The sequence below is a fragment of the Pezoporus flaviventris genome, unplaced genomic scaffold (assembly GCF_033815535.1).
Source record: "Pezoporus flaviventris isolate CSIRO_AGI_PZ_B2104156 unplaced genomic scaffold, CSIRO_AGI_Pfla_v1 ptg000066l, whole genome shotgun sequence".
In the NCBI taxonomy this organism is placed as follows: domain Eukaryota; kingdom Metazoa; phylum Chordata; class Aves; order Psittaciformes; family Psittacidae; genus Pezoporus; species Pezoporus flaviventris.
Window position 1 is genome coordinate 12,161,023 of NW_026892614.1, and position 19,332 is coordinate 12,180,354.

Below are 19,332 nucleotides of genomic sequence, written 5' to 3' on the forward strand. Positions count from 1 at the left end.
ACAAGAAGACTGTTTCTCACTTAAATAATACTTCCCCCCCCCCACCACCACCACCCTGTGAAAAAGTTTTTATTATTACACAGCAAATGGACTAGTGCCCAAATAGGTATTAAAAAAAAAATACCTAAATTTCTAAAATGCTTGCACTGACATTGCTACTGAATTTCCATTCTACCTGTATTGACCCAAAATTTCCGAAGTCAAAACTTGTGTTTCCCTACTACACTTACCTAGTAGCTACTTATTTAGAGGAAACCTTCAAGCAGCAGTGTTAAATGCCAGCAGCTCACATAAGCATCACTTAGTGGTTCAGCTTTTTAAGGTGTTTTTCTGTATGACAATGTGTGATGTTTAAACAAATTCTCTCTGGAATTCATAATGCAATTCCAACTAATTAGTTACTTTAATCATCTGCTTGCCACAAGGGAAACTACTACTCATAAATTCAATCCTTTTGTCAGTGACAACTGTTTTCCTCTCTGGTATGCTCTTTGTGCAGGATGAGATAAACAAAGCTACCTTAGCTAAAGAAGTTGGTAGGATTATTCAAGTTATTAGTAGAGAGAGGGTGAGGTGAGGACACTGCTGTAGTGAAACAACTTTTCCTTAGTTTACATTCACCCCTGTATATTTTGGTCTATTGAGAGACAATGTCTCTGGTCTTGTCCTTCCTTTCCCTGTCCTTGTTCAGCTTTCTCTGAGGTTGCTACAGCAAAGGCAGTCAGTAGTCTAAGATGAGCTCTGCAAGTCCTCTTTCCAAGGAGCAAGATCTTCCATGAATTTCAGGAGTAAGGGAATAGTTGATCCCATGGCAAAACCACATGGCCTTCTGGTCAGTTTGCTGACATGCCTGATTGTCTGTCTTCAGGAGTGGTCATTGCTTGGCTTGGTGGAATATCTAAAATAAGAACAGATTAGTAAAGGAGTTTAATAATAGCATTTCCATGTGAAAAATTGAGAAGACGGTGTTTCCTTATGCTCATGTATGTGTAGTTTGTGCCAGCCGCAGGAAGTCACACTGAAGGGTGCATTGTGAATTCAAGTGTATTTAAGTGAGACCGGTCTGGGTTTAACACTTGAGTATGTCATTTTTTCTCCCATGTTTGACTTCCTCAGCAAGATTTACAATGTTAGATATCAGTAGTGTACAATATGATAAAGAGAAAAGCTGTCAGATTAAACTTGGTGTATTGTTTTATTTTAGCACAAGATGCATTGGTAAGAGGAGCTGGGATTAAATATGAAATTAGCATTCAACAAAGAACACAGATACTATTGTTGCCCTCTTAAAATTGAACTGGAGTGGGAAGGAGAATAAATTGTACTAGTAATTTGTTTAATTTCCTTCTTATGAGAATGAATAGGAGGAAACTGCATTCTTCCTGGCATGTAAACTAATACATTCTTGTTTACAAGGAAGGGTGGCTGACACACATCTCTTTCCTTCACCTTGCAGAACATTCTGGTACTAGTACAGTGAAGCAGTAAGGATATGATTAAACATGTGTGTGTGTGTTCTGGAAAGTCAACAGTATTGGCGACTTGGGTCAAGGGTGCATTTAGATGCTTTGCTAGACAACTGTGTGTAGCATTTTGTAGGGTGGAGCTGAGATTAAATGGATGGGAAGGAGGAGCGGTTGGAAATGAACAGAACATGACCAGTAGAACAACTACCTGAATTATGACTCCTGCTTTTCCGTAAAGCAGCCATTTAAATTAGCACTTCTGTATAGAAAGGAGCTATGTAAAGAGGTCAGACTGCGTTTCTCTACTGATTTTAATGCTCTTTCACCATAGTCAAAGTCTATCCTGTTTAGAAGCTGGGGAACTATTCTGGAGAAGTTTCACTATTGGTTTGCCCCATTTTTACATGCTGCTTTAAGTGTTCTCTGTTGATTGCTGGCAGAGGCAGGATACTGTGATAGTCAAGATACTTCAGATCTTAGCCGTGAAAATATTTTTTGTTTCTACTGAATGGTTGCACCTGTGCTTGAACTGACACAGATTCAAGGGGGAAGGTCCAAAGTCTGCAAATTAAAATTTCTGTTCTTTAAATAGAACAAATACAACTTTGAAAGTGTAGGAGAACCAGTAATGGGGTTATGTAAGGCTATTTCTTTTTTTGCCGTGGGTTTTACCCAAAATAAAGCTTAAAGTTAACCTCTGAGCTTTAGTTTCTTATATGTAATATAATAATTTATTTTGAATCCATGAGAAGGGAAGTGTAATCGTTGCTGTTAAGGTTGAGATATGTTCACTTGAATAATCTTCAGAATTTATTGCAACAATTTTTTATTCTGGTATGATGCATGTTTCTGTCCTCCATCCAATGTGATGTATGACTGTGTTCTAACATATATCTTTTTTTTCTTTAGTGTTTTTATATTGCTTTCCTGCAATTTCTCTCCTTGGTCTTTTCCCTCAAATCAACACTTTTTGTATATATCTTTTGGAGCAAGCAGACATGTTGCTTTTTGGTGGTTCTGGTAAGTACCCAGCTGCAGCCTGAGCTATCCCTTTCTGGGTTTATAAACTTAGACTGGAGGATATTATTGCATGTTTTAAAGTACAGTGCATATTAAAGCTCAAACAGCTAATGGTAGTCATGTAACATACTAATAAGAGCCCCTTGATTTGATTTCTTTCTTTATTTTGAAAAGTCACATGCAAGTTGAGCTATAGGCTGCAGAATATTTTTGACATTGAAGAGCTCTTTCCTGGTATATCTGATCTGAATCTTTACTATGCTGACAAAAAAACCCCAAAACTTCCCTTATTTTTATTTTTCTTTTTCTTTGTTAAAACTCCATTAAAAAATAATAAAAAAATGCATTGTTCCATAGTGAGGCATGTTCACAAGACATTGGATGTGTGATTTTTTTATCTGGTGTTATTTCAGTCAGAGATTAAACAAGACCTACGAGAGATGATGCATAGGGTTTTTTGGTTGGTAGTAGTAGGTTTTGGTTTTCATTATAACTTAAGTAACAGAGAAGGTTGGGGTGCATCTACACTGTCATATTGGCTTGGATGAGAAACAGACTTCCTCCTTGTTCTTCCTTACCATGTGTTTTGCACCACGGAATGGTGTTAGAGTATGCAAACCAGATTCCACTTGGATGAAGCTCAGAAGAAAGGTGCACTGTCAGGGTGCACCTACTACACTCCTAACACTAATGAGCATAGTCTGTGGGGCCTGACTAGAGACATTCTGCAGTAAGGCAGCTCAAGCATGTTTATCATGGATATGACATTCTCAGCATTATTAATCCCACAGACCCTTGCTTACTGCATCATTCTGCTTGCTACTGTAGATGTAGCCTTTGGCAAGTGGTTAAAACTAGTACAGATGATATGGGCGTTCTTTGCTTTTTGTTTCAAATACCATAGCTTACCTGGAGGAAGTACCATGTTGGATAAAGTCCTCATCCTGTCAGTAATGATGATTCCAGTGTATGTTGAACCGTAATTAGAGAATGGTTTTGCAGCCCTATTGTTGAGACTGCTGAACTCCTAATTCTGTCTGACAGCTTTTCCTACCCTGCTTTTGGAAGCTCGCAAAGGAGGTTATAGCAAGAGATCAGCTGGCATCCTTCTCTCTCCCTTTAAATTTGTTCATGTAGCTTAATATGCTTCAAATCATGGTTCACCAAGCGAGTTAGGATGCTTTTGGATGATATCAGAGCCTGTGTCACAGGAGAGCAAAGGGAAGGAGGAAAACTCCACATAGAATTTGACTACAAAATTGCCAGTTTGTAGATCACTTCATTCCTCCTTGGTAGCAATATGAGGACATATACTGGTATTTTAACAAAACAATGTTCAGTACAAAAAGCAATAGTGTGGGACCTCAGGTCAATGGAAAACACATGAGGTACAGTGGCACCTGGCTTTCAGTCTTTGCTGTAAACACTTTAGTCAGCTTATTTAGGGTATTAGGTATTCTCTCAACAAACTGCTTTATGATACCTGATTGTAATCTCTATACCTCTTGTGATGCAAGAGCCATTTCATTTTTTTATTTTGATTGCACTTTCTTATTTAGGAAGAAATTAACTCACATGTAATGTCTATATTTCAGCTGCTGCTGGGTTCATATCTGCACTGTACAGCATTTCCAGAAGCTTTGTGGTTCTGATTGTTCTATATGCTTTCTGCTTCAGTGCAGTAAAGGTAAGCCAGAAAAGCACTGTAAAAATTCAAAACTCCAAGCTTAAAATTCATATAATCCAGGGAGACCAGCATTGTTTGGTGCTACATTGTCAATGTTTATCAAAATAGGCTTTACAAGCCATGCTTCAAGTTCTGCCTATTGACTACACTGAAATAAATTGAAACTGTAGTAGCAATACTGGAGTGAATGCATCTAATACCTGTGGCTGTGTACCACTTACATAAATCAGCCTGAAATGATCCGTTCAATTTCCCCTACAAAGAGTAACAGCAGCCTTGGCTTAAAAAGCTGCAACTCCAAGTGACCAGTATAAGCCAGGCTGGATTTGTTCGTTTTCATGAGACTCCACTCGGAGTATTGTGTGCAGTTCTGGTGTCCTCAACATAAAAAGGACATGGAGCTGTTGCAGCAAGTCCAGAGGAGGGCCACGAGGATGATCAGGGTGCTGGAGCACCTCCTGTATGAAAACAGGCTGAGAAAGTTGGGGCTGTTCAGCCTGGAGAAGAGAAGGCTGAGTGGAGACCTCATAGCAGCCTTCCAGTATCCTATATGGATGCTGGGGAGGGACTTTTCATTAGGGACTGTAGCAATAGGAGAAGGGGTAATGGGTTTAGACTTAAACAGGGGAAGTTCAGTTAGGTATGAGGAGGAAGGTCTTTACTGTGCAGGTGGTGAGGCACTGGAACAGGTTGCCCAGAGAAGTTGTGAATGCTCCATCCCTGGCGGTGTTCAAGGCCAGGATGGACAGAGCCTTGAGTGACATGGTCTAGTGTCCTTTCCAACCCTAACCGTTCTATGATTTGTGGTTGCTTTATAACAGTATACCTCAGAAATTAAATGTCCACCTTGGGCGGACCAGTGGACTATCTGAACCAGTAATGTGTCTACATCCCCAGGGGAATGCAATTTAGAAACTTAATGCAAGCCAGATGACTGCCACTCTTTTCCCTAATATTCCACCAGTATCCACAACTATTGGATTAGGGATGTTGGAGACTGTGTCCATGCTTATTTCATTCGGTATCTGTGGACTTGTTATCTATGAATTTGCCAAGTACTTTCCTGAATGTGCTGGTTCTGTCTGTCTCAATAATTTTGTGCCAACAAATTCCAGATGTTCTGTGTGCTCTGCGTGAAGCAGTGCTGTCAGTCATTGATTTTAAACTGATCTGCTAATTTCACTAAGCCTTCCCTATGCCTAATATTGCATAATTTGTGGAAGAACTGTTCTACATTTGCCATATCCACTGCCTTCACAGTTTTGTAGGTATCAGTCATATCCCCTCCCCACCAGCTGTTTTCTCTTCAATCTGAAGAGTCCCAGCCTTTCTAGTGTCTCCTTGTAAAACAGCTGCCCTCACAGGGGTAGTTAAGTTAGTTGCCCCATTCTGTGCTGCCTTTTACTTCATTGTACCCTTCAGATGTAGAGACTAAGTTGTGTATGATGCTCAGGATGGAGGTGTGCTTTGGGTCTATACGCTGGCAAAAATAATTAGCAATAAAATTTTGGCTGCCTTCAAGTCTGCTGTAAAATTCCCAGTGACCACAGTTAGAGCAGAATTTCATCTGAGACCAGGGATAGAATATATCCTTTAAGAGACAGGTTTTTTGACAGTGTTTCATTACAGGCTAGATGCTATCAGTGCCCATGCAGGGCTGCGTCAGGATGTGCAGTCATTTACAAGCTGTTCTTGACATCTTGTGGGCATACGTGAGAGGTTGCTTTGTGGTGCTACGCATGCACAGCACACACAGAGATCCCAGTATGAGGTTCTACAACAGCCAAAGATGTATCATGTCAACACCCAGGCTGGAAATTTACGTAGATGAGAGGGGTGATCAGATGTTTCTTTCAGGGAATTCTTTAAAGAATATAAGCATTTCTACAATGGTTTTGAATTATTTTCCACTTAAAATTTTGAATATGAACTTTAAATCAAAAATGGTCTGTTATAATGCCTTAATGGTCTCTCACAGATTGTCAGAGCTTGCTGTTCATGTGTTCTTAACCACTCCCAGCAGTAAGGTAAAACGTGTTAAGCCACCATTTAATCTTGCCCTTGGGTGGCTGGAGTCCATATGCAATAAATTATGGCAACTCAGTTAGTGAGCAGTGTTCCATTAAGACACTTTAAATGTCTTTGAACTTGTTGTGTACTCCCAGGGAATCTGTTGTCAGGCTGACCCAGTAGATCAGTTATACTGGTTTCACCTGATCCAGGTGACTGCTTCTTATGCAGTTTCCTAAAGTAACTAGTATTCCTGCTATGGTTTTTTTTTTTTTGTTATATTAATGATTTGGAAAGTGGCAGCTGAGATGGACAAGGTGACTCTCTGTAAGGATGAACAAAGTGAGAAAAATCTGTGATGGGGGAAGAAGCAATGAAGAAAACAGAAAGATCTTTATGGAAGGAAGGAATTGAATTAAACCTGAGTTCAACAGGCAAATATCTGAAATGACCATTTTATCTCCCGCTAAAGTTAGCAGAGGGCGATTACTTGAGGGTAGGGAAGCTGTGTGATGGATACTTTAAGAAATAGTTTTGTAATGAGTGTTAAAAAAAAAGCGCCCATTAAAATATTGTTCACTCTTCTTTCTCGGCATAATACTTAAAATTACAGCATGCAGGTGGCTTTGTAGATAAGCAATCTTCTTGTGGATTAGACTTCAAACTGCTTAGAAATATGCTTTTAATGCTACCCTGAAGTTGTAGAGTGCTGTGAAAGATTTACAAGATATCTGTTGTAAATTACCAATATCAAGTGCAGACTTTCTGTTCACACAGAAATTACAGTTAATTTGAATTTTTATGGCATGGCTCTTGTGAAGGCACTTCTGAGGAGGTTAATTTAAAGCATGTAAAGATGATTCCACTTGCTTCAGCTCATAATCTCAGTCTAGTAGGGTGCTTGAAATGTCATACATTTTTTTCTTCTTGAAGCTATGAAATAAGCACTTCTGTTATCCCTCTGTGTTTTTCAGTCAGGTCCAGAGATATTTTTCTTCATTTTGGACTGTTGTCTAAAACATTGCAAGAGAACAATTCTTTGGTTGGGGGATGAGGAATAGGAATTCGCTTAAATGTAACAGAAAAACATGGTCCTGAATAGGGACCACTGTGAAAGGTGATCTAATGCTCCTGTAAGAAAGTAGAACTGTTTTGATATGTAGTAAGCAACAACATCTGATGGATGAAATGAAGGTTTGGATTTTTGGTGCGCTAGAAATTGCAGAGTTTAACTCAAAACTGACCAAATGCCATAGCCTATTTCACTGAGGTGTTTGCACAACAGTGATAATTACATGGTTTTCTTTAAGATAGAAATGGCATCTCTTCTACACTTGCACTTTACAGTCATTTTTTTGTTTTTATTTTTCTCTTTCCACTTTTAGTCAGTTTGTCAAAACCAACAGAGCAAACTTTTCAATATTTATGGAGGTCAAGAAAATCATCACAATCAAAATGACTCAGGAGTGGGAAAGCTTCTCTGGCACAGGATTTTTGAGTTGCAAAGCTTATTTCTTGGCTGAAATGCAGCATCCTCAAATATAAACTCTGTTTATTGGCAGAATCTTATAGCTCAGCAGGTGTAACTGGCAGAGTTCTATTTCCTGAAATAAATTGTGGAGTAGAATGGATCTTGAAGTGGTTGTGTGCTTTTTGCTGGTGAACAATTGCTCACATCAAATGCCTAGGCTGAAGTCCCATTCCAGTGGTATCAGGCTTGAGTTTTTCCTTCTTTAAGTGGCTCTTGTATTCTAATTATTATCTTGCAGGGTGAAATAGCCTAGCCTCATTTTTCTGTGTACGTTAATTATTTCAAAAGGAAAGATACTATTCCTGAAGAAGCTCATTAAAAGAATAATTAATTTCCCACATACTTTTATTTTTTATCAAAATCAATGCGCACTGTTAATTTCATAATAGATCTGTGTTCTTAAGTGAGATTTTCTTGTTCATTTTTAAAGCAGAAACTACGCAACATACATACAATAGTTTGATTTAGTTGCAGTCAGATTTCAAAATGTTTTTAGTGTAGCAAGTTCACATCAATTCTTTGCTCTACATCTCCTATTTTAGAAAAACTAAAAAGGAAGAATTGAGCAATTGTTTTGGGCTATGCTCACAAAACAGTGCAAGTACTAGAGTTAACCTTCAGCATGTGAATATAAACTCTGAGAACTAAGATAAATAGGCCTGTGCTGAAATCCCACGTCTTGTCCAGACTGTTTTTTCTGGTGAATTATGTTGTAGAAAACCAACTGAGAGTCTCTGTGAAAAAGCAGCTGCAGTATAGACATAACATTAGTTTAACTTAATAATTGTCATTGATTTTTGTTCAGATAAGCTGCCTGAGGAAAATTGTTCTACAGTATTCTCGATTGAAAGTTCATCCTATGATCTGCAGACAAAATTTGGTGTGCCGAATGAATTCATCTGGTAGCGCTCTCTTTCTGAATGACCTTGCAGCATCTTTGCCATCACCTGACCAGAACTGTTTCTGTCTCAAATAAAATACACATATCACCTAGAAGAGGATGGACAGATCTCCAGTCTTGTGCTAACAGTGAACGTGCAGGTTGGATCATGTGGCAGGCTGCTCACATGTCCCGGCACAGGACTTTGTCAGAAGCATGTGGTGTGTTTTGTGGAGAGGCTGCATACTGCTCACCTCGTGGGCACAGGCTGTTACAAAACCCAGCATGTACTTTCCACACAACCAAAATAAGGGACAGCCTGTTACAATGCCAGGCGCAAACTGGTTGCATGATGAGGAGACCTGTGTTTGAGTTCTGTGTCTTAGACACTTGTTTGGAGATGACTGAGAGGCAAAGGGGTCCCACCTGCTGTGGTCAAGGGGTCAGTTCCCCTCCTCAGCGTGCTCCTCAGCAGTTGTACCCTTGCTTGATGCTTCTGTGGAGGAACCATGTGTCTGTGGTTTGTCGGGATCTCCTCTGATGGTGCTACTTCTGCACTGATCAGTTTTCTTTTTGTTTAATTCTGTCAAACTAAGAAGAGAAACCCCAGAATGGTTCACAGTAGGGAGTACAGAGTATTGCATCTAAAATCATAACTCCAGAAAGGCCCAAATACAAATAGCTGGAATTCCAAGTCTCCGTCCATGTGTGTGAGGTCTCGAGGATTTATGGATGGACAGGACACTGTTCATCACAGTTGTCAGTCAAAGGAGTATATTGTGAGTTAAACAGATTCTCAAGTCACTGTCTGGTAGCTGGTGAACAGAAGCTGTTCCCTCTGGTGAACTCACCTGTATATATTTTTGGATTTAGTGCTGTTATCCCAGTGATGCAAAGGTGGTTTGGCTACAGCTTTCAGGAGCTGTAAATCATCTCTTCATGCATCTTATCCCGTGACACATCCCTGCCATGAGTGATGTCACACCAGCTGCTTATATAGCCTTACATACAACAATACTGTGAACTTGATTTCAGACAAGAGAGAAATGTCTTCTGAAGTGCAAAGATTTGAGTTTCTCTTGCTGTCTTTGAGATTATTCTTTGTCTCCCAGGCCTCTGTTGAATTATATCATCACTCCTTATTCCAGTTCTTTCCAGGTCCTCTATGAACTTTAATTTACTTTTGTGTAATAAAATGTTCTAAATCTTAAACATGGTTTTATGGCTTCTTTTGGTCATTCCGTGGATTCTTACATCTACTAGCAGCAATTTTTCACCTTGCTTTTGAAGCTATTGGGTAACTGAGTTCAGTTTACATTATATGTGCTCACTTCAGCCTGGCTTTATTTCTGATCTCAGCTTCAATCCTGTAATCTCGAGCAGAAATTGCAAGCTGTAATAGCCACCTTAGCTTTGATATATGAAAGGATTATATCTGTTTCCTCATGGAGGTGTTTTTATTCTCTGCTATTACATCCATCAGATTGGAGACACAGGAACTTCTGTGCCATCTTTTTCACTTGCCTAGAATTGCCTGATGTGCTGATTTTTGTCTCCTGCACCATCTGCTTCATGGTCTGTACCCCAATATTAAACAGATTTTTTTTAAAAAGGTCAGGTATGTCCCCTTACTTTTTCCTCAAATATTCAGTCTGGAATTTATCTATCTTGGTATCAGTCTGTAGCATTCCAGAGCATCAGTGTAGCAGAAGAGCACACGCCCAAAGGTTTCTGGAATCAGTCAGTCCTTCTCATCTGCTTTCTGTTCCAATCAGCTGGTTTGGATTTGAAACTTATCCAGAACCAGTTAATTATCATCCAGCATTTTTCATTTATTTATATAATTTTTAACTGCTGAAGGAACTTGTGGTTTGTCTTAATCAGCCTGGAAAAACTCCAGATTTTGCTCCTGGGTCAGAAATTAAACTGATGTGAATGCGTTCACATGCGGCACAGCTGCCCCCTCCAGCTCTGTGTAAGTGCATGTTTTATAAAAAAATAAAGTTACATCATTTCCATTAAAGTTTTTTCTTATTTATTGTTTCAATGGACAGTTACTAAAAATCCTGTGTGTATTTTAAACCATTCTCAGCTCACATTGATGTAGTTTGGTTTGTTGTTTAATGAGTTTTAAACACATTAATCAGAATAACAATGCTTCTTGATTCCCGTTTTCAATGACTCAGGCTTCATCTGTGTACTAATAATTTTGAAATATTTTGTCTTATGGTTTTATAATGGGAAAGAATTGCAAGCATACATCTCCCTCAATCTGCTAACACTGCCCAAATGAATTTCTAAACAGCAGTGAATAGGCCCATGTGTATAGACAGAATTCCCGGATGTGTGAGTAACTAAAAATAAGAGTATAGGATTATTAGACAGCTTTGCTTCTTTGTACCGTACTTCCAGCCCTGTTGGAGTCTTTGAAGACAAGGCTCATTGATTTTATGTACTTTCCAATTTAGAGACCCCTGAGGTTCATGCAAGAGCTTTGAGAGGGTTGCCAGCTATGGCATGTTTCAGTGAGTGATGCTTACAGCCGTAGGCTTGCACTTTAGACATAACTTCCATAGTTATGCTCTTAGTTTTCTGCGTATAATAAGAACTTATTGTCCAGATATAACAGCAAAAGGAAATTATGCTTGCAGAATCTGATGCAGCCCAGGGTTACTCTTACGGAAGTATGTCACTGTACAAGAACTGTGTAGGAATGTAGAAATCTGTACTTCTTGTTTAGGATAAGCTCACCATTATGTGACATATGAGTATCCATGCCCCTGCCTGAAGTTGTTGCTCATCTTACATTCTAGCTGAGGGATCCTAGTCACAGACCAGGACTCTGTTGTGTAAGGTGGTGTGTGCACACATGCATACCCCAGCATCACTGCCATCCTTATGGGTTTTAAATTTCAGTCATTAAATTTTAAATACAGTCACAGATAGCAGTTGGGAGTGTGAGACACAGAATATTGCTCAGAATGGGCAGTGAGACCTGTAGTCTGTTAGTTTATTACTTGTCAAGTTTATGGAGCACTTCTGGGAAGTCATGTTTTGTTTTCCATGGGTGATGGGAATGTAAGGCTGGTGGGCATCTTTCCCTAGAATTTGTTTCTAACCAGTGTAACATGAGGCTCATGAATAATTCCCATCTCCTGGTTGCTAGTGTTCACTGAAAAGGAGCATCCATGGTAATATAATTAAGTTTATGGTTAACCTTGTAGAGAATGAGTTGTTATTGTTTTCTCATACCTTTGGGGGTGGGGAGGATTCCCTTTTACCATCTCATTCAGAGTGTATATGTTCAGTATTTATTTCAATTTACTATCACATGTGTTGAATTGGTTACCTTCAACAGCTGTCCTATGTATTGTTTGATATGAGCAGTAACATAGACCCATGATGAGGCTGGGGTGTGGAGGTAAAGGAAAAAGATCAAAGAAAGATTAGTTGGATTGCAGGAGGATAGTACTACATGACTTTTAAGGGTCCTTTCCAATCAAATCCATTCTGTGAATAGTGATAAAATCATGAAAGAGTGGAAAATCAGAGGGGGTGTGTGCTTTGTGAAGAACAACTGGAGTTTGTCTTCATATTTAAAAAGCCAGCCACTATGCAAACACCTTCACCTTCAATGATGCTGATACTGCAGCAATCTGTTAAGTCTTTGTTGAATTGAGAGGAGTAGTCTGTGGGGAGGGGGAGGAAAAAGAGTATCAAGGATTTCTACTTACCGCAAGTGGTTCTCTTTTCAGAGCACTTTTTGTCTCTGAAGTAGGTCATATGATTTATTTGAGCATATCTTTGAGAGATAAGAGTACCACATGCCTTTTTTTCCCTTCTGTGACAAGAAGCAAAAAGGATAAATAATATAGGACAGAAAAGTACTATCACCCCGTTTTCAAAATACATTTGCCTCCCAACCTCTACCAGTTGCAAAAGGCTCATAAATTCAAAGACACCTTTATCTTCCTTTTTAGTGGATTGTTTTGGGATTAGGAGATTTGGTGGTTGTAATGAAATTCCACCCCCAGACCACTGTGTCTGTTGTAGCTCATCACTTTCATCCTTAATCCTGTAAGTCCATTTCACTTGTTTTAAAAATGACTACATGAGTGTCTGCATCAAAGTCAAAACTGATATGAAAGTACAACATGTCACCTCAACCAAATGAGGTAAAAGTAGGAAATCAGACTACCTGTCTAGTATGACAGATAATACCAGCTCCCCAAACTAAAACCTGTCATTCCTGTTTTCCTACTGAGAAGAATCATCGTCCAATTATGAGCTATATTGTATTTTTTTCATCTTTTTAATTTAAAGCTCTACCAGGCAGTGGGGGAGGAAAATGACAAAATGGAGCAGGGTACATCACCCTGATGTCGGAGATATGACACCTTTGTTCATTCTCATCTTTTGTACAACACTGTGTAGCATTATTCTGGAAAATCCTGCTCTCTAGGCACATAGCGAATGTTGATGCCTATCCTGCCTGCCTTCCTGGCTTCCTGACAGCTGAGCTCTGAGGGCACAATGGCACTTTGGAACTGAGGAATAGGCCAGCTAAATGTAGAAGCTGTGTTTAATATACAGAAAATATGCAAGTAAAGACTTCCTGAGACATTGATATGGGCAACCAGCCATGTGCAGTTTTACAGTAGAAAAAGGGCAGAATGATTTCTCAAACTGGCTATGGATACATTTCAATACCAGGTATATTGCTGGGCTCTTTACAGTATTTTGCTTCGGGAAAAAGTTGCAGGGCAAAGGGGCAGTCATGCACTAGAAGCTGCTGGGTGGATCTGTATGCAGATCTATTGCCCTAGAAATGCAGTGGATATTTGAACACACTGTGATTCAGCCACTTTCAGAACATTTTGGCTTCAGTTAGTTTTCTCTGTAAAATTTCTGACCTGAGACGAAGCATTAGAAGATCTAACTCAAAAATGTATTTGGCCCCAAAACAGGGAACAATGAAATGGAGAGTGAAATTGGAAGGCAAAGTTTGACTTGTCAGACAAATGATGCTGGATTTTTCCTAATACTTTTATTTGTAATGACTGTTTTGAGTAGGATTGTTTGATAGAACTAGAAACTTGTCTCTTTCATCTTTGTGATGTTCTTTAGTATGCTGAAGGGAAAGTGATTCTTGGAATTAGAATTTCATTTTTGTGATACTGCTGTTAGGATAATGAGAATCTTGGGGTTAAATTCCAAAGAGACCTTATCTTGCAGTGCTTTGAGTGTTTGTCCCTTAAAAGGAAATTAGTTTGTCTTAGGTGTTCGTTGCACCTGAAAAAATTGGAATGTTTCTTACTTCATTTTTTTCTCATATTATTTTTGGCCAGTTTTAGCTGTTTCAGTCACCCAGAAACTGTTTCTCATCTTGGTTATGCCCAAAGTGTGCTGGCAAGTGTATAAATTGTCCCTTCTTTCCATGCTCAGGGCTGTTACATAGGGTGGCGAGCCCTCTCCCCTGTTATCATTCAGGCAGGGCCTGGATGTAACCTACAAAGCAGCAGAAAGATTTCAGAGTGAGGTGGCAGAACTGTATCCCACTGCCTGATTTAGGTGACACTGGCATTTCTTGCATATAATCTGACCATGGGCCAAGTAACTACACATCAATTTAGAGTTTAGACAAATACAGTGCTTTTCATTTCCCTTGCATCTCATTTTAATGAGAATTTGCCTCTAGTGTTTCATCAAAGAGGAGAGAAAACCTGCCTTTCATGTGGTTTCCTAGCTAATTGCTGATTATACAGGAATTACATAATATGATCACAAAATATGCCTCTAATCTCAGTCTTTTTCATAATAACAGACTTTGATATGAAAAAGGATTTTCAGTCCTTCATAGATGGTGTACAAATTCAGATGCTGTGCATTTAGCACTGCATATATGACTTACTTAATTTTGTTATTGTTGTTAAACTCTGCATTCCTAACTTTAAAATGCTCTGCTTTCTGTCCTTCTGTTCAGGAACCCTGGGATGCACAACACATTCCAGCGCTGTTCTCTGCTTTCTGTGGTCTGCTAGTTGCGCTTTCTTATCACCTCAGCAGACAAAGCAGTGACCCATCTGTACTGATGTAAGTTGCCTGCAAATGTTATTTATTGATTACTCTGTATAGCACACAGCCAGAGTGATGCTTAGTTTCTGAAGCACAGGGATTATCTCTCCAAAGTACTTTGGTAATTCCTTGCTATGTCTGCTTGGTTGGTATCAGTCCTTTTTAAATAAATGAAGTGCTGCAGTCAGATTGACAGTATGGTTGGTGCTCTTCAAACAGCACTATCCAAATTCTCTGAAGCAGATTTCATCCTCTAGAAAATTGTGTGCTTGCCATGTAGGAGGATAGTGGTTTAGTTGAGAGGGTGCTCAGGCTACTTGGTGTTGCAGAATGTGCATTGGATAGTGCTGTGGCAAGGAGAAAGGACATTTGGTGTGCTGGGAAGATGGCTCAATTCCCGCTCTTCCTGAGGGTCACTGTCAGTAGCCTATGCCTCTCTGAGATTAACTCCTTCCTTTTCTGCTCTGACACAGTCTGTTAGAGGTAGCTGAGGAGAGTCAGAGTGTATTAAGAGCTGACATTGCAAACAAGAGATCCAGGGGAGAAGTCCTAATGTTGTGATCTGCAGGTTGAGGTGACATGAGAAAGGCCCGTAGATCCATAGTCAAGGGCAGCAGATACAAATTTTCCTTTGTGGGAACTGTGCTATATGGCTATCATGAGGGTTGTCCAGAAGGAGCTGGGCATCTACATTATGGCTTTGGGATTAAGCAAGCAAGTAAGTGGGTTTTGTGCAGCCAGTGTCACCATGCCATTTGGGATTCTGCTTCACAGACAGTTCAGTCTTACCCTAGAACAGTGTAGAGGGCCTGTGAAGAATCCCACAGGTTCTCTCCTTTGATTCATGAGGTGCGTGTGTCTTGAGGTGAGGTTCTTTAGGTGGCATCTAATTCATTGAGTGTTACAGTATGGAACTTGGGTATGGAAGGAAGTAAGCTGTGTGCTGTATTAGGGAGATTTGTTTAGCCTTGGAGTAAAACGTACACGGATAAATTGCAAAGGAGCAGGGAAGTGGTGAGCTCTTTCAATTGTGAAGTAGTTTAAATCTATTCTTTGCTCCCACTTCCCAGGAAGGATGCACCAGTTCATTAGCTTCTTTAATAAAACAGAAACTTGTCTTTCTTTAAAACTTCTGTTTTAAGAAAGTAATCTTAAACTGTTAAATCCATTTTAACTTTTAAACCTGATTACTGATTTCATAACATTCTTAATCGAATCTCAGGCAACTGAAATAGTTGTTAAATATCTTAAAATTAAGAATATATGTACATCATCAAATGTGTATTGTGCAATCATGATAAAAATGTATAATCCTTAAAAAAAAAAGAGGTTTAAGATGTATTTTTTTTTAAGCAGTTCCGAACTTAACTGAAGGAAGTTAAGGAGATTGGAAACAGTATTTAAGGGATGGCCTGTGGCATAAACTTTAAGATGGAGAAGGAGTTAGCACATAAATTGTGAATTGAGGATATATAGCAATAGCTTCTTTGGCCTGTCTAATGTGGGTCTAAACTGCTTCCATATTGGTTTCGGTTTAGTTGAAACATTAATAAAAGGCATGAATGCAACAGTACCCTCTCTGTTCATTCCTCTGAATGACTGAGTTACATTGGTGGGACTGCTGAGACTTTTTAACATTTTGATGAGGAAGTTCTACCTTGTTCACAGGTAGAGCTGGTTTGCGTCAATCTCCAGCTATACAGAGACAAGATAGTTACCGAATACATGAGGAGGGAAGACTGAGGCTGTTCCTGCTTCTCTGCCCCCCAGGTATATTCATATCTGTCAGAAATGTTCAGAAGTATCTTAACTAAGATTTTATTTTTTAAACAGGTCCCTTATTCAATGCAAATATGTCCCTCACTGTCTACGCCAACGTTTTGAAGATTCATCAGCAGATCCACTCCCAGAAAAGATGAGAGAATCAGTGGTAAGACCTTTTCTTTCATTACATTCTGTTCAGAGCTCTCTCACATCCGTTTTCTCCACTGAGGAGCCTTTTAAATATTTAAATTTCAAAAAGCATAACAAATGGGAGGATATATATTCTGTTCCTTTAAATCCACAGATAGAAACTGAGAGAAATTCTTCTAGACTTTCTTTCCAATGAGGCTGGAAGAGAGTAGGGGAATGTTGCCATTTTCCTTTTGAAGGACAACATTGATTCCTCAATACAGCTGGTGGGAAACGTACTCTTAGAGCAGGGGGAATGGGGCATCTTATCCTGGTACTCCGAGAGCTAGTGCAGATTCTGTACAGATAGTTACAGCCTGGCAACCTGGTGTCTACAAGGCAGGCATTTTTAAATGCTTTTTAAAAAAGCGCTTAAGAAAGTGAGCGGTCCTGTCAAACTCCTTGTCTGCATTGGAGGGGGACAGAGTTTGGTCCACAGCACTAACTGTATTTAAAACAACCCTTATTCATTCTTTTTCTAGTTGATCTGGTTTTCAGGAATGCATTTTCTGTGCCAGAAGTACTTTTGATTGTATGCCCTCCAAGCCAGGTGGAGCACAGACCAGGCTTGGCACCTAGAGGTGGAGGAAGCATGTGAAACTTGACTAGTATGAGAGAGGGAGGTACATGCCTGGTGCCAAGCATTGCCATCTCATCATTTCTTCTTTGCTTGGCAGGCTGTTTATTTCCTACTGTCTGACACATAGCTCTAAGTTTGTGTCAGTTTATTTTCCACTTCAGCTTAAACATCCAAAGTGACCCATCTTTCTTTTTGTCTCTTTTTATATAAAAATCCTCACTGCTACGCAGGGAAGGCTGATCTTCATGCGGGAATGTGATCTTCATGTGTTGACTTTCCAGAAGTACTAAGGGGTGTTTGACATTTCTTAGAGTCGTGAACTGTCTTGCTTCCTGGCTGTTAGACAACCTTTCCCCCTGACCATACCCTAATGCCTGCATGTAGCATTTGCCACCTAGGCAGTTATTCCTAAACTCCCAAATGATTGCAGAAGCAGGAAACATTGAAAGAGTGCCTGAAAGACAGACTGTCCTTTTTTGACCCTTAGACATGACCTGGGAGTCCATAGTACCTACTGATACAGGTTGCTAGTGTGGTAGATGTCCTGGCCTCCATATGTCCCTTCAAAGGGTCTCTTCTATACATCTCTCCTGTACATCTTGAATCATTTGCTGGACATTTTATAAGGTGTTACATGGCTCACATTCGGCATATGAGTTGATCCCATGGTACCAATACTTTCTACTTTTCTTTGCTAAGCTGCTGCTTAGATTGTTATTTTCCACCATGTATCGTGTTATTTTAAAGTGCTTACTCTAATAAGGCCCACGTAAGATTGAGTGATAAATCTATTTCTTGTTGCTTGTATTTAAAAGTTTCTTGGAAACTAAACTGTTTGCAACAGGGTCACACTGCAATAAATACTCCAGCTAGTAAAAGAATAAAAAGAAATAAATTATGTTGAAGTTTTTGCTATATTCCATGGTGTTTCTGATGTGTAGGTTATTGCCATGATTCATCGTCAGTCCATTCTTGTGCTTGTGCACTGTATGGAAGATGCAATGAAAGCTTCTGTCCCACTGTATTTATATCCCACTTGTATCCTTTGCTGCTGGTGCCCTTCTTGCAGCAGTGCAGGGTCTGATCTCATCTGTTCTGCAGATGAAGCCTTGCCAGTGGACTGCAGAGGTTACTGTGGTTGTCCAGTGCAGAGGGCATTTCACAGTGTAGAGGGAAACCTTGAGCAAGGCTTCAATACATTGGAACCGAAAAAAAACCAAAGAATGGACAAATGTTCATAAAAGATCCTGGCTGTATTTTCAAAATGGAGTCATTCTGCAGACTATCAACCTGGTTTTGTGTCAGGAATGTGGATACGTATCTAATATCTTACACTAACAGTTAGCATGTGGTTCAACTGTACTTGGGCCCTTCAGCCACTGGGGCAGAAGATGCAGAAGTACAGGGAGGACTGTGATGGGACTGGCCAGATAAAAGACTTCTTCTCTTCACCATGGCTGGGGAAAACATTCCTGCCATGTTTTGCCAGTGGTTTTTGGTTTGTTTTTTTTTTGGCACTTATTAAGTGGGACACCTGGCACATCTTGCTTTCCAGGATGTACCTGGTTTGGGGGATTGATGCTTTTCTGCTTGTACATTTGCTCCATACTGATGCTTTTAGACAGAGGCTTCTTTCCTTCAGTGTTGCTGGAGCTTATTAGTTCTTTGCCACCTTTTTTTTTACATCTCTGTCCAGGCTTCCCTCGATCTGTATGAAAACTGTAAGCAAATGTGTTTGCTTACAATGTCAATTGTCAGTGTTAATTCTTTCACACTGGGTGATGTTCTGAAGAAAGAGAGGTCAATTTCTGATTAATATAGGCTCTTTGTCTAACCTCTGTGCTATTTGGTACCTCTGTCTCAATTAAACACTAGGCAGTTTGCCAGGAGACTCCCACTGCTATCTCACAGTGCCATGCTAATAGAACAAGTAGGGGAGAGTTGAGGTAGGAGAAAATGTGTGTGCCTCAAGTTTGAGGAGAACAGTCAAGCCACAGTCTCTGCTGACTTTCTTCGGCAACAACAGTCATGTTTTGGACGTAACACTCTTAAAAGCCCATTTTAAATAGCTTCCAGAAATTCTGCAAGGGGGTTTTCAAACAGTTCAGAAATTGGGTGAAACAGGATGTC

General features: G+C 39.7%; 1 protein-coding gene across 1 annotated transcript in view; it reads left to right on the top strand.

The window, feature by feature from the left end:
* PCNX2 (pecanex 2) overlaps nucleotides 1-19,332 on the top strand; it is a 151,669-nt gene that overhangs the window by 50,387 nt on the left and 81,950 nt on the right. Inside the window, exons 14-17 of the mRNA XM_061471262.1 lie at nucleotides 2,376-2,486; nucleotides 4,082-4,173; nucleotides 14,578-14,687; nucleotides 16,503-16,599. Of these exons, the coding sequence (XP_061327246.1) occupies nucleotides 2,376-2,486; nucleotides 4,082-4,173; nucleotides 14,578-14,687; nucleotides 16,503-16,599 (410 nt within the window). The remainder of the gene's footprint in view (nucleotides 1-2,375; nucleotides 2,487-4,081; nucleotides 4,174-14,577; nucleotides 14,688-16,502; nucleotides 16,600-19,332) is intronic.